Source organism: Physeter macrocephalus, chromosome 4, assembly GCF_002837175.3.
Source record: "Physeter macrocephalus isolate SW-GA chromosome 4, ASM283717v5, whole genome shotgun sequence".
In the NCBI taxonomy this organism is placed as follows: Eukaryota; Metazoa; Chordata; class Mammalia; order Artiodactyla; family Physeteridae; genus Physeter; species Physeter macrocephalus.
This window is the reverse complement of record NC_041217.1, coordinates 123,261,763-123,275,818: the sequence shown is the minus strand read 5'-3', so window position 1 is coordinate 123,275,818 and position 14,056 is coordinate 123,261,763. Positions and strand designations below refer to the sequence as shown.

The window sequence follows — 14,056 nt, the reverse complement described above, 5'->3', positions numbered from 1 at the left end:
ACAGATGCCCTGGGAGAAGTCTTTCTTAATACCAACTGGCCCTGGTACTGTGATGTAGTCCAGAGCCCACACTGAAATAGGACCAGGTGATGTAGCTTTTTCTGGCAACTCTAATACTTCTCTTTTGCTCCTTATTATCCCATAACCATGTCTTGCTTCCAATATTAATGGGGTCTCTAGCCTCAGGTTGTTTCCTCTTTAACTTCACAAGTACTTAGTGTGAGTTATACTCTAGGAGTTTTATTTCAAAACCACTTTCTCTTTTTTGTTGGCAGGAATATTCTTGCCGGCACCTGTAGAGGAAATCTCATTGGTTCGGCAGCTGGTTGATGGTAATTCAAGTTAAATGTTTAAAGGGTGGTTGGGAATTTGCAAAGAGCTTGTAGTAAAATTGATTGGGGCCCAACTATGCCTATGTGCTGCTTTGGTACACATATAATTCCTCAGATCCAAATTCCAGCCACTTACTCAAAAGTGAGGCATCCTGTAAATGGCTTTCTTTGGACCATCTTTTACCTCTGGGGATTTAAAGTGGTCTTGAGAATAGTGGCCTCAAACATATCATATCTAATCTTTTCAGCAACCCTCAAATGTGTTTGTTACTCTTTTACAAACAAGGAAACTGAGGTTAAATTAGTTTAAATATAGAATCTTCAAGGTCACATGACTAGCTAGTGTCAGTCAGGATTCAAGGCTAACTGTCCAACTTCAAAGCCTGAGCTGCCTCTGCAAGACTACAGTATTCTGCCTTTGAAGAAATTCGGGATCAAGTTGGAGAGCAATATTTCAATTTGTTATTTTTTTCTAGAGTTTCTAAGATTGACTCTAAACTGCAGTCAAGTGAGATAAGGTTGTGACACTCTTTCTCAGTTTTGTCAGTTACTTCCACAGAATCTCTGCCAACTTCAAGTGTAAATACAAACCTAGTTCTGTGACTGGAAAGTCAACAATTGGATGGTTATTCAGAAAGGGTGGCCAATTACCTGCTTTAAGTAACATAAAGACAGTTTGGACTTTGAATTATCTTGAACTTTTGCTTTTGCTCAAAGTCTCACTGCTGATTGTTTCACATCTTCTTTCTGTTCTTTCTTTCACCAGCGAAGACTTATTGAATACCAGTTCCATGCCATACACCAGACTCAGGGATGAGAAACATATCCCTGCCTTGGCTAGCAGAGAAGATGGGCAAATACACCAACAAATTACAACACAGATGGACGTTTTATCAACAGGAAGGTTTCCTGATAGAAGTGGTACTTGAGTTGAAACTCATGAAAGATGAGTTAGGATTAATCATGTACAGAAGAGGAGACGGGAGTATCCAGCCAAGAAGGAACATTATGAGGAAAGTACAAAAGGGTTGGACAGCAGTTTGGCATTGCTGGAAAACAAGGTGGATGTGGAAGAGGAGACCAGAGGCTCAGCTGAGACTAGATTGTAGAAAGCCCCATAGACTAAGTTAAGTTGTTTAAACTTTATCCCTAAGGCTATAGGAAAAGATTAAAGATGTTGTGAAGGAAAATAGCATAAACAGATTTTCATTTTATTAACAAAATATTACTCTGACAGCAGATGTGGAGGATGATTAAAGGGCCCAAGACCAGAATCAGGACATGGGTTACTGGGGTAATTCAGATGGGAAATGATGGAGTCATAGATTTAAAACGTGGCAGTGATGATGAAGAGAACTGAGAAATACTGGTAGGATTAACAGAACTTAAAGGAGGGTTAGATATATAGAAAGAAGATGAACTCAATCTTTAATTTTTTTCCAAAGTCTTATTAAAAAATATTACTATATTTTCCCTATTCCCTCCAAATTCTGTTAGTATGACATTTACTTAATTTTGCTTGAATATCTATTTCTGTTCTTTACCAGCAGAAGCAGGAGCCTCTGCCACCACCACAACAACAATCAGCAAGTAGTTATGGAGCACTTATTACTAAATCATACTTTGTCTAGTCTTATAACAAATTTACATCCCTTTGTTTTAATCCTGAATTTCTATTGGTAGTCTCTGTTTGGTTTAACCCTGTATTTTACATGGCATTGTGTTTTTTTAGTGTATAATCTCTTCTGCCCTTCCTGTGCCATAGTATTTTAGTGCTTATTACTTAAGTTCTCATGTTTTCTATGTATACCTGCAATTTTATTCTTTATTATTTTCTCTAAGTAATTCTGGATAAGTACTTCTTGTCTATTTCCAAAGCATTTAAAAAGATTTAATGTTTCAATTATAAGTTAAATACACTGATAAAAAACCATGATCAGCAACCACTAACTTTCTTTAAGAAATCAGCTAATGACTGTCATTCACTTACTATGGCTCTGGTATACTTATTTCGAAAAGGAAAACACTATACTTTGCTCAAAAAAGTCATAAAATGAAAATTTTCTACTGCCCTCATATGTGCAAATTATGTTCATTTTATTCCACAGGCTATATATCTTCAGCAATACCTTCATTTACTTCTAAGTGTAGTAAAATTCAGCTCATATACCAACGTAAGAAATAACTTAGCTAACCAAAAGACAAGTTAGTTTTATATGTAGTTTCTATTTATCTCATTTATTTTTTTTCTAACAGTAATCACCCCATATTCAACAAATATTTGCAGTTGTTTTCTTCAAGAAGTCTAAAGAAGACTCTCTGCACCACTCAGATTTAAAGACCAACTGAAACAGCACATCAAAGAGGAAAAGTAAATAAAGAATCAACTGTCAACTAAATGCTACCTTTCACCATATTGTGCATACGTAGTGTCTTAGGCATCACTCATGTAGATTGCAGTCTGGCCACTTAGACTTGCCATCAAGTTTTTATTGAGCAATTTCTATGTGCTTACCACAGTGCTAGGCTCTGTAGGTACAAAAGCAGAGGTCCTGCCCACGAGGGGCTTACAATATGGTTGAGTATTAAAAAAAAAAAAAACTACAAAAGCTCTTAAAAATGCATATTGTACAAATTATTTTTATATAAAAAAGCATTTCAGACAATAACAATAAAATAAAGTCTTAGAACATGAATAAAGAGAGAAACATTTTAATCCATGGGGTAAGCCTAGACATATTTTGAATTAAAATATTTAGTAAAAGCCTGGATTAATGAAACACATAAGCACAAATATTTTTTAAGACAGCTGTTAAGCATTTAAGTATTCATAGTAATTAATTAAAAGCATATCAAGCAAGGTATATTTTATTCAGATCCTTAAGGTGTCTGAATAATTACAATTATCTTAACAACAGACTTCTTTTAAATGTGCTTCCAACTACTGAAGATGTTGAAAAAAATTTTGTTCTTTTAAGTAGCTTATATGGTTTCCTTATAACCTACTTTTCGTTATTTATTTAATTTTTAAAAGTCATTCTTGTAGACACTAAAAATGTAGACCAATTCAACACTGTCTGAATTTTCATATATTTCGTGGACCAAGGTCCCCTTATAAGATACATATACACATTTACATACAAAAGATAATGACTTTAATTTTCTCCTCCTTCCTTGGGAGAATTTGGATAAATATAACTTCTGATGGAAGCTCAGTCTTCTAACCCTAATATTCCCTGTTTCCTTTCCTTGCCCTGGCTCTGAGATCTCAGCATGGCTTGGCATGCCTCTTCACATTACCCTGTCCCAACCTCTTTTGGGAACAGCATAGCTGGATTTTTTTGCTTTTGTTTATTTTGTTTCACACTGGGTTGCAGTGGTGCTGAATGAAATCACTGGCTCTGCAATAGAATGTTGGTAGAAGTAGGCAGGAGTTTATTTCTTCCAATGCAAAAGTCATAGGTCTATATGTAGTCAGGAACCAGGTCTATACAGCCCATTTTTTGTGGTGTCAAATACTGTACTAGTGCTACGAGACCCATGAAGAAAATATAAGAAATGTGTCTGTCCGGGCTTCCCTGGTGGCGCAGTGGTTGCGCGTCCGCCTGCCGATGCAGGGGAACCGGGTTCGCGCCCCGGTTTGGGAGGACCCCACATGCCGCGGAGCGGCTGGGCCCGTGAGCCATGGCCGCTGAGCCTGCGCGTCCGGAGCCTGTGCTCCGCAACGGGAGAGACCACAACAGTGTGAGGCCCCCGTACAACAAAAAAAGAAAAAAAAAAAAAATGTGACTGTCAGCCATGAAATAGAATTTTGTCAAGGGAAAAAGACAGGCATAATGAAAATATTTAAGGAATAATACAGTAATTATCGAAATGAGCACTATATAACTTCAGAGCTGTGGAGAGAGGTAAGCAGATAACAAAGACATAGTAGTCCTCCCTTATTTTCAGGGAATACATTCCAAGACCCTAGTGGGTGACTGAAACCACAGATAGTACCGCATCCTATATATAGTATGTTTTTTCCTATACATAAGTACCTCTTTTAAAGTTTAATTTATAAATTAGGTACAGTAAGAGATTAACGATAATAACCAATAGCTATTGTACTAGCTCTTTTTCCTTCTTCACAATTTCAAGAATAGAAGAGTTCTTCTTATGTAGATTTTAGCAATCTCAGCATATTTTTTTTTCTTTCCTTATTAAATTGAGAACTTTCACTTAAAGGAAGCACTTTACACGTAAAGGAAGCACTTTACAATTTCTCTTTGGCATATCGAATGGCCAAGCATCACAACTCTTGGGCTTTGGGGCTATTATTATTATTGTTATTATTATTATTATTTTTGGCCACACCTCGCAGCTTGGGGGATCTTAGATCCCCGACCAAGGATTGAACCCCAGGCTGGTGGCAGAAAGCGTGGAGTCCTAACCACTGGAGCACCAGGGAATTCCCTGGGACCATTATTAAGTAAAAAGCCTATTAAGTGCTTGAACTCAGGCACTGCAAAACCTCAACAGTGGATCTGATAACTGAGTGGGCTACCATGAGACTAATGAGTGGGATACGGGGGACAAAGTGATGATTCACGTCCCAGGTAAGACAGAGCGGAACCCTAGGAGATTTCATCATGCTACTCAGAATGACATGCAATTTAACACTTATGAATTGTTTTTTTCTGGAATTTTCCACTTAATATTTTCAGGCTGCTCTTGACCACTGGTAACTGAAATCACAGATAAGGAGGGGCTTCTGTACTTAAATTGTCCAAGGCCTAAGGACGAGGTGAGATTCGAACATGTGGGAGATGAGTAGGTTTTGTGTGGGCAAAAATAACCATGAGGTATTAGAATCAAGAAGAATAGCATCCAGGGATTTGTTGTTACATAATGTTGATTCTGTCCATGACATTTCAACCCACACAGTCAGGAAGCCAGTTTATAGTTGAAAGTGAGAACTCATGTTATACAGTTGGAGGTAAGTCTAAATAAAGAATTAATCACAGTTAATACTTATTGAGTACCTATCGTGTTACACTCACTTTACGTACCTTATCACAATAACCCCACAGGTAAGTATTACTGTCTTTAGTTTACAGATTAATTCATTGAGACTAAATGAAATTAATTAACTTTCTTAAGTTCACAGAGCTAATGAGTGGCACAGCCAGATTTAAATCCAAGTTTGAGTCCAAAACCCATGCTTTTATTACTAGATCACATTGTCTTATAAATGGAATATCATTGTAATAAGTCTCACATCTCACTGTGCTGTAGGGAGAACAGTAAACCTGGAATCAAAAAACTTAAACTTGGATCTGAATTCCTACTTATGTTAGCTAAGTGACATTGGGCAAGCCCTCTGCAAACCTTACCCTCTTTTGTAAAAATAAAATAGTAAATAGATGACAGCTAGACAACCACGTAGCTGGATGATGGACAGATAGAGGTAACAGGAGTGTGGATATTCCTATGATGGTCTGCAAATTCTACTTGCTCAATAAAATATGTTGAATTTAAACCTGCATAACAGGATTGTGTACAGCATCAGTTTCGTGCCAGTTACATGGTGCTTGAATTTCGATACATATTTAATGAACATAATTTTAGTTTGCAGCTAATTCACACTGGTTCAACTAGCCAAAAGGAATGATTCAACTATTTTGGTTTCATCTCATTGACAGAAATGACAATAGAGTCACAGTATAGGCTCCTATTGCAAAACTACTGATACCATATTATCATCTCTTTCCAAGATAGCCTCGTAGGTGACAGCATGGCCCTTAGGTGCCTAAAGAAGGGACACTCAATAAATATGTGTTGAATTAAGTAAATGGCGTGAGGGAAAAGAAGGAGAAGGGGAATGGGAAAGAAAGACAAGAGAAAGAAATGTTGGTTGAATTTATGAGCAGGTAGGGGCACATCAGCTGAGAGATAGTAGATGACTCAAAGTATTTTTTTAAAGTTCACAGAATTTCTTATTTCAGACAAACTAGACCCTTTTATTTCTTAAAAAAGTAACAAAACTTGATAGTTGATAACTATGTCATTTATTAATTTTGTCTTTTGTATGCCACCCAAGAAGAAATTGTAAGAAATGCTGAATTGATAGTGGTGGATCAGAGGCTGCACCTGGATTTTTTAATGCTCCAACTCAACAGTTCACCCCTTAGCTTCATTATTATTTTCTATGACATTTCAAGACAGCCCTTCATTGCATCACACCTTTCAGTCTTCAAAGACAGAGAAATAACAGTTATGCTGATTCCTGAGTTACTAAATGACACATAACCAGAATACAGACTTAAGGACTTTTAGTTCCCAGCTTAGCCCAGAAGAACACATCTCCAAAACATTAATCACACATTTTGCATAAATATCTTTGATCATGGTACCCTCCTGCCTTCATTTGGCATCCTTTTCTATCTCATGAAGTTTATGTCTTATTAATTGAACTCTTGCTCTCAGTAAGTTGACTTTTCACTGACAAAAACTTTTACTGATTTTTCAAACTCATATTGTAAAATCAAAACTACCATAAAATGTAAAGATAGCCACATCAGTTGAGATTCACATAAGCGTTTGAAGTTGGGGGAAAACTGAAGGATGGGGTTTTCTTTTTCTCATTTTTTCACCAGTCACCATCTGTGCAATCGTGCCCAGCTTCTTAAATATATACTCAAAATCCAGTCCCAGAAACCAATTTTTAATACTCAAAGACACATATTACAGTAATAAACTTGGTCTCAGTGGATATTACTGACAAGAAAAAACATTAAAATTTTTAAAAAGATGAAAAAGAAGAAACAATCCAAATCAAAATATAAAATTCTCCTTCTCAGGTAGGAAGAAATACACAAACTCAGGGAAGCAGGAATTGCAATAAAAAGTCCAACTCCATTCTTTCATTATCTGTTAGAATAAAGAGAAAAAGATATAGTAAGCATGTATAGGAATACTTTTGTTTTTGTATGGTGTGAGGACTAAGATGTAAGTGTGAAATATAATGTCTTAGACATCAAAACATTCTGGTTTGAAGTAATTACATCTGTGTTTTGTAAATAAAAGCAATTTAAATAATTCTGGATTTTGGATCATGTAAGCCTCTGGATCATTTAATTATGCTAAGTGTATGCTTTCATTCTGAGCAATTTTTCTGGTTTCCAAGATTGTAATCCAGAAGAATAATCAAATTATAAAACTATATCAATTGTATAAACATTGAATGGTCAAATAATCTTGCCTTAAAAACAAACCCTAATCAGTATATAACCACACTCTAAAAACATCAGGAAGAGTACTGATTAAAAGAGCCATGAAATACAATTTTTCTCCTATCAAACCAACACAGTATTGTGTGTGTGTTTTAAGATAACATACAGTGCTGGTTAGAATAAAGCAAAGTAGAAACTCTCACACATTGCTGAAGAAATTTTAAATCTCTAGTAATTCTTTTTGAAAGCAGTCACACTATAGGCATCTTTCAAGAATATTAAAAATTTATATATTATTTATTCCTTAAAGTATACTTTTGGTAAAAACAATCACAAATTGTTTTTTAAATTCTGCATTTCAATCTTTGGGTAATAGATACAACTCTATTCATCATGGTGCCAAATTTGAACACACCTAATGATTAAGTAAACTATAGTATATTCTTTTAATAGGCTATTACATAAATATTAAAGTTACTTTAAAAATAATTTGTAAATAATCTAAGGAATGCTTATTTTATGTTAAATGAAGTAAAAATACAAGACACAATAATGAGTATATATTATCATAAGTATGTAAAACTAAATCAAGGAAAGTGTAGGGGAAAATGAAGAGAGAAATACACTAAAATGATGGTGGGTTTTTCTTGAGTAGTGGAAGTAGAGTTTAGTAAGTTGCCTTTCTTTCTAATTTTCTTTATTTTCTAAAGTTTCTATAGAGAGCCTGGCTTATTTATATAATGAGGGGAAGTATGATAAGATTTACTTTAAAAAATTGAAAGTGGGATTAGCATGAACCTACCAATAATGAGATGAGATGTGTATCTCCCTTCCTTTCCCTTCTTTTATTTTCCAAGGGATCTGTGTTCATAGCAAAACAGTGCCTATAATATGTATATTACAGGCAGATATCCAGGGGAAGGATATAAGATCATAAAAGTGAGTTGAGTAAAAACTTTATTGGCCTTGTGATTTTTGAGGTATGTTTCAGAAGCAACCAGCTTATTCTTATCCTTTGGGCATTGTTGCACAGTATTTATTGAAAAACACATTTAGATCTTGCCCTGAAGAACAGAAGTGATTATCTCTCAGTTACTGCCACTATGGGAGAACAAATGGTCAAAGAAATTGAGCTGCTTGAATGTCCACATCTGTCATAACAACTTATATTGAGTAGAGGAGCTATTGTACCCAGCTGTACCCAGGGAATGAAATAAAATGAACATGCTGACTTTCCATTAAAAATGAAGAGTTCAACCTATTTGAAAAGACATGTGCTATCTTTGAAAATAAATTAAAACTTTTTACATGCTCTCATTAAAACAAAAAAGATCACACAATGCAATGATACACAGAAGACTATTCATTCAGTTAACCCTACAGTCAGTAACAAGAATATTAAAAGGAAATGTCTGAGGGAGGAAACTAATGCTCGAAATTTAGTCTGACCAAACATGCATCACATTTGGCATTATGTTCTGCTTTCTGCAATGTTCATTCATTGAAGTATATGTTTTATACAAAACAGATATAATTGAAAGGGCAAGTAAGAGTGTGCTAAACATATGGTGAACATGCTGAGTTCTGGTGCCTAAGCAAAACAGGGGTCACTTAGCTTTAAAATACTCCTGGAAGGATGGTATTAACAGGTACACAATACTACATACAAAATAGATAACCAATAAGGACCTACTGTATAGCACAGGGAACTATACTCAGTATTTTGTAATAACCTATAAAGGAAAAGAATTTGAAAAAGAATATATATATATATTATATATATATGTATGTATAACTGAATTTTCTGTGCTGTAGACCTGAAAATAACATGACATTGTAAATCACCTATACTTCAATTTTAAAAAAATTTAAGAAATACTCCTGGAGACTGTTCTTACTATGAAAAGTAAGTGACGTGCAGGCTCTTTCACTACATGAGTGTTGGTCAGTTCCAAGAGCAGCCTGGAGCCAGTCTCAGAAAGTTCTTAATTGGAGGAAATGTAAGTGAAGTTGTAAAAAACAATAGTAGCTCCTCTGGGGAATCTAGTCCTCCTTAATCAGATGTGTGTGCTTAGTTTGCATTTTAATTCTTAGAGATATTCTGCCTTTGTAACATGAACTCGGATCAGAACAGAGAGATGGGGGAGGGCTAAGCTGTAGATCCAGATCGCTTCTACATCTCACCTTTCCAAGTGGTCACTCCACATCAAGGTTGAGGAGCACTGGTGGGGTAAAGAGGTGGAGCTGGATGCATAGTTGTTTGTGTGGTGCCTGATCTGTGAACAGACAGAGGGTTTCAGTGGACGAATTATTGATTATGACTCCTTTCATCAGATGACACTTCCCTGAACATTTTTTAAAAAACAGCAGAGCCCCAATTCATACATCAAGGCCCATCGGTTATGACCGAGTAAACAAAGATGTTTTAGATATTATCTCCCCGAGACTGTCTCATTCCTGCCTCTGGGCTTTGACCCACACTCTATTTCTTCCCACACTGACACACCAGACATTACTTGAGAGCAGAAATCGGGTCTAATGTGACTTCGGGAGCCCTAGAGCATTTATCACAGCATTTGTTAAATGCCAAGTGAAAGCTCACTGACTTCAAATGATCTTTATAGGTAAATCTAATTCAACCACTCTCCAGCTTTCAGTGGCTTCCTGTTGCTCTTATGGTACAGATCAAAATTCTTAACATTATCTGCTTGATCTAGCCTCCGGCTGCAACTCCAGCTTTGTTTTGAACCTTTTGCTACCGTGTGCTCAGGCCACACTAGCCGTCCAGGAACATCGCAAACAGGGTCATCCTCCTCCCTACCTCAGGGCCTTTGCACCTGAAGCTTCCCCTACCCAGAGTGCTCTTCCATTCCCTCATCACCTGGCTGACTACTACTTGTCCTTCAGGTCTTAACTTGGAATATCACTTCCTCAGAGAATACCCCGTTGACCAGGACTGGTCTTCCACTGTGTGATCCACTATTTTCTTTTCAAGAATTCATTGTAGTTTGTAATGACTAGTTATTTGTGTGATTATTTGTTTAACACGAGTTGTTATCTCTAGGCTACAAGCTTCATGAGAGCAGAAACCATGCCTGGTTTAGCTTATCACTGCATCTCCAACAGCTACCACAGTGCCTGGCACACAGGTGGCAGTCCGTTAAGTATTTGTGGCCTGAATGAACAATGCTGCATAATTTGCCCTGAGGCCCATCCCTCAACAGCATTCTACAAATAATCGCTTAAATTCATTCGATGCAATAAAAGATTGAAATATACACATTCCAACAAAGTTGAAATACATAAAAAGAAAATATACCTGAAAAATGTTTCCTTTTTATACATTTCTTAGTAATTCTCTTACAAGAACTAGCAAAGTGAAATGAAATTCTTATAAGAAATTGTTACAATAAAGAACAAAAAAACTGAATTCAATGTATCCTTAGTCAGTCTTTTTTTATCAGATTGGTAGAGTCCTTTTTTTCTCAAGAGTATAGTTAAGATCATCTTAAATAGCATGTCCAACCCAAGTGGCGTGACATTATATAAAATGTCCAGACAGACATGTGGTTCTCCAGTTCTTGACTGTGTTAAGCAAATAGACAATTTTTTGTTTTAAGAAGGCAATGTTACTTGAAGGACAATAAAATGACATGTCTTCATTGCAACAAAAACATATAATTTGGCCAATATCTACTTCAGAGCAAACAGAAGATGTTCAGTGACACTTTTTATAGAAACATTGTGGATCTGGAAGAGTGGTCAGAGTCGAGGTCAAAGTAGAAAAGAAAAACAAAACAGTTCTTCCTCTTCATTCTCTGAGACTTTCAGAATCCCCTGTGGGCCCCTGTATGAGAAGACCCTTCATATGTTAAAGAGCAATCTGGTTAGATTGGGTCCCTTCACTAGATGACTGCTAAGTTTCTCTTCCTGCTGTCATGCTGCTTAGGTTCTCATTTAGAGGACTGCTTTAACTAAGTAAATACACTTGGGTTTGCATTATTTGTTGGCCCAACTTTAAGAGCAAATATAACAGTAGGCATTTGGGTATCATATGCTTGTCCAATGTCAAGTAGCAGGAAAAGAAGGAACTAAAGAGAAATGAGGCCCTGCAAGGTAATAGGTGAAGAGCTGTGAGTTCTGAAGCGTGGTATGGTGCCCTGTTCCACTCCCTAAACCCCTCCCCTGGTGGAACCCATCTCCCTTATGGACATTCTCCGTGATTCACTCCGTCATTCACATTACAAAATTTTGCTTCACGGTCACACCTAATTCTGCAGCTTACTCTGCCCCTGCATTTCATGACAATTTTCTCTCCTGTTTGTCTCTTTTATTTCACTCCTTCTCTCCAGTCTTCATGTCATTGTTCAGATTCTCACCCTCATTCTTCTTGTCCAGTGTATCAATCTGAACTATATGAAATTCACATTTTTGTTGGATCAAAAATGGTTGGATATTGGAAATTATATCTGATTTAACTTAATAACAGCCTTCTAACTAACTAGTGTTTCTGACTGGAGTCTTTCTTTTCTCTAACACATCCTTCGTATTGTTTCCAAGGCAAACCTTGGCAAAGCCTAAACATCTTTGAAGGTTCCCCATTGCTACAGGATAAAGTTCTAAAGTACCTAAGGTGCACCACTGAGTGGTTCCAACCTCCACCTCTGGGTTTACCTCCTGCTTCTCCTCTTCGTGTGACCCTTGATTCAATCCTGTAAACTACTCACACTTCCAGAAACCTGCCAATGCTCTTTTACACCTAATTACTATGGAGTTTGCTATTCTCTTTCTAAAATGCCTCTCTCTACTTCTGTCCAGAATCAATTGTACTTTTCCTCCAAGATCCAGTCTTTTGTTTTCTTGGAAAAGTATCTTTCCTTCTATCATATTACCATGGCATCATATACATTATTCAAGATGTAATTATCTCATTATATTGTACTGGATTGGCCAAAACGTTCATTTGGGTTTTTCCGTAACATCTTACAGAAAAACCTGAACAAACTTTTTGGCAAACCCAATACTTATGAGTGTGTCAGTTTCTCACTTTCTGATTCATAGCAAAAGCCCAATAAATGTTTGTGAGTAAAACAGCATTCTAAGAAATGATTGGCTCTCCTCAGTGGTCAACATTATGAGGCCAAGGACTAACCAAATCTTTTGGCACACATAAGAACCTACTAGGTAGAAATCACTTTATCAGGCATGATGATATGTTCATATCTTAAGTTTCTTTTATCTTAAGACTCTAGAAATGTGTAGTCTCTGTATGTCCCATATAATACTTGAGAATATCCATGGTTACATTTCACCTAACTATATATCACTCTAACTCACTGGACTGGGATGAAAGCACTTAGACACTCAGTGCACTTTTTTGGATGAATCAATGAATGAATCAACGAATAATAAGTAAGGACTGTCTTGTGCTGAGTATTCCCAGAAGCAGACCCTGAGCCAAGGGCTTGTATGCAAGTGACTTATTAAGGATGTACTCCCAGGAGAAACAGTAAGGGAGTGGGAAAGTAGGAGAGAGAAGGAGAAGAAGCCATGATGTGAGATTTTAGGTAATTCCAGTCTCAGTCTGAAGCTTTGGGAAACTCTGGAGTGTAAACTACACTTCAGAGTTTATCCCATCTCTAGATGAAGGGTTTGGGCTTTCCTACTCCCATATCCATAAGTCATTGCTGCTTTGGGGAGGAGTAAAACTCATAGGTTATGCTGGTTCTGCCTGTGGGTGAGCCTCTGAAGGTACTGGTGTGAACAGTTAGCAGCAAAACAAGCAGAAGCTGGGCATGGGTATAGAACTGGTGTACGGGATCCGACAGGTTCTGCGTAGGGATCCAGTCATGTGGGATACACTCCAAGCAAATATTTGGCAAGTTAAGTTAAGCTGGTAGTGGAGGAGACTGCCCATGTGTGTAGATTGGGGAGCTCTGTTCAGCGGAGTGTCCTGTTGAAAATAATCTTCTTCACTCCTGCTACCGATGCCTGGACTCCCTTTAGCTAGGGATAAAACTTCTTAATCTATATTGAGAAGCAATACTTAAAAGGGAATTACCTTGGGTGGAAGGGAGAAAAGGTAGAAATATTTATGTCAGGCAATGCCAAACTCTTTTATGTTTAATCCATTGAATGCTTTACCCCTTTAAGACACTGAATTTCATCCATATCAAAGTATGAGTCTTTCCTGAGAGTGTAGGATGTACAGGTGCTAATGGGCCTCTCTTAGACATCTTAGCTCTTACCACCATGAAGATAGTGTCCAGCTCAAAATAAGTCCTCTTCCTCTTGTTTTAGCTAAGCTTATAGCTTTGTGTGTTCTTCCCAAATTACCAAATATGTATAATACCCAAGCTGCTAGCAAAGCTGGTCCTCCCTCTGGATATGAGAACCCAAAATTTTTCAGTTAAAGCAGCTTTATTTACTCAGCCTTATTATAGGATATTTTTAAAGATTCCTGTTAAGATAGAAAAGACTATTTCTGTGTGTGTGTGTGTGTGTGTGTGT

At 36.9% G+C, this 14,056-nt stretch overlaps 1 protein-coding gene across 5 annotated transcripts in view; it reads right to left on the bottom strand.

The window, feature by feature from the left end:
* PTGER3 (prostaglandin E receptor 3) overlaps window positions 1-14,056 on the bottom strand; it is a 211,105-nt gene that overhangs the window by 126,797 nt on the left and 70,252 nt on the right. For 2 of the 5 annotated variants that reach the window (XM_055084519.1, XM_024119889.3), the window contains 2 exons: window positions 9,731-9,822; window positions 7,170-7,244 (listed from right to left, as the gene is read on the bottom strand). The exons of 1 other annotated variant lie outside the window; for it this stretch is intronic. In XM_055084519.1, coding sequence (XP_054940494.1) covers window positions 7,241-7,244; window positions 9,731-9,822 — 96 coding nt within the window. In that variant the 3' untranslated portion in view covers window positions 7,170-7,240. Of the gene's footprint in view, window positions 1-7,087; window positions 7,245-9,730; window positions 9,823-14,056 lie in introns of those variants that run through there. 2 more of the 5 variants (XM_055084517.1, XM_007110931.4) reach the window with 2 other exon arrangements.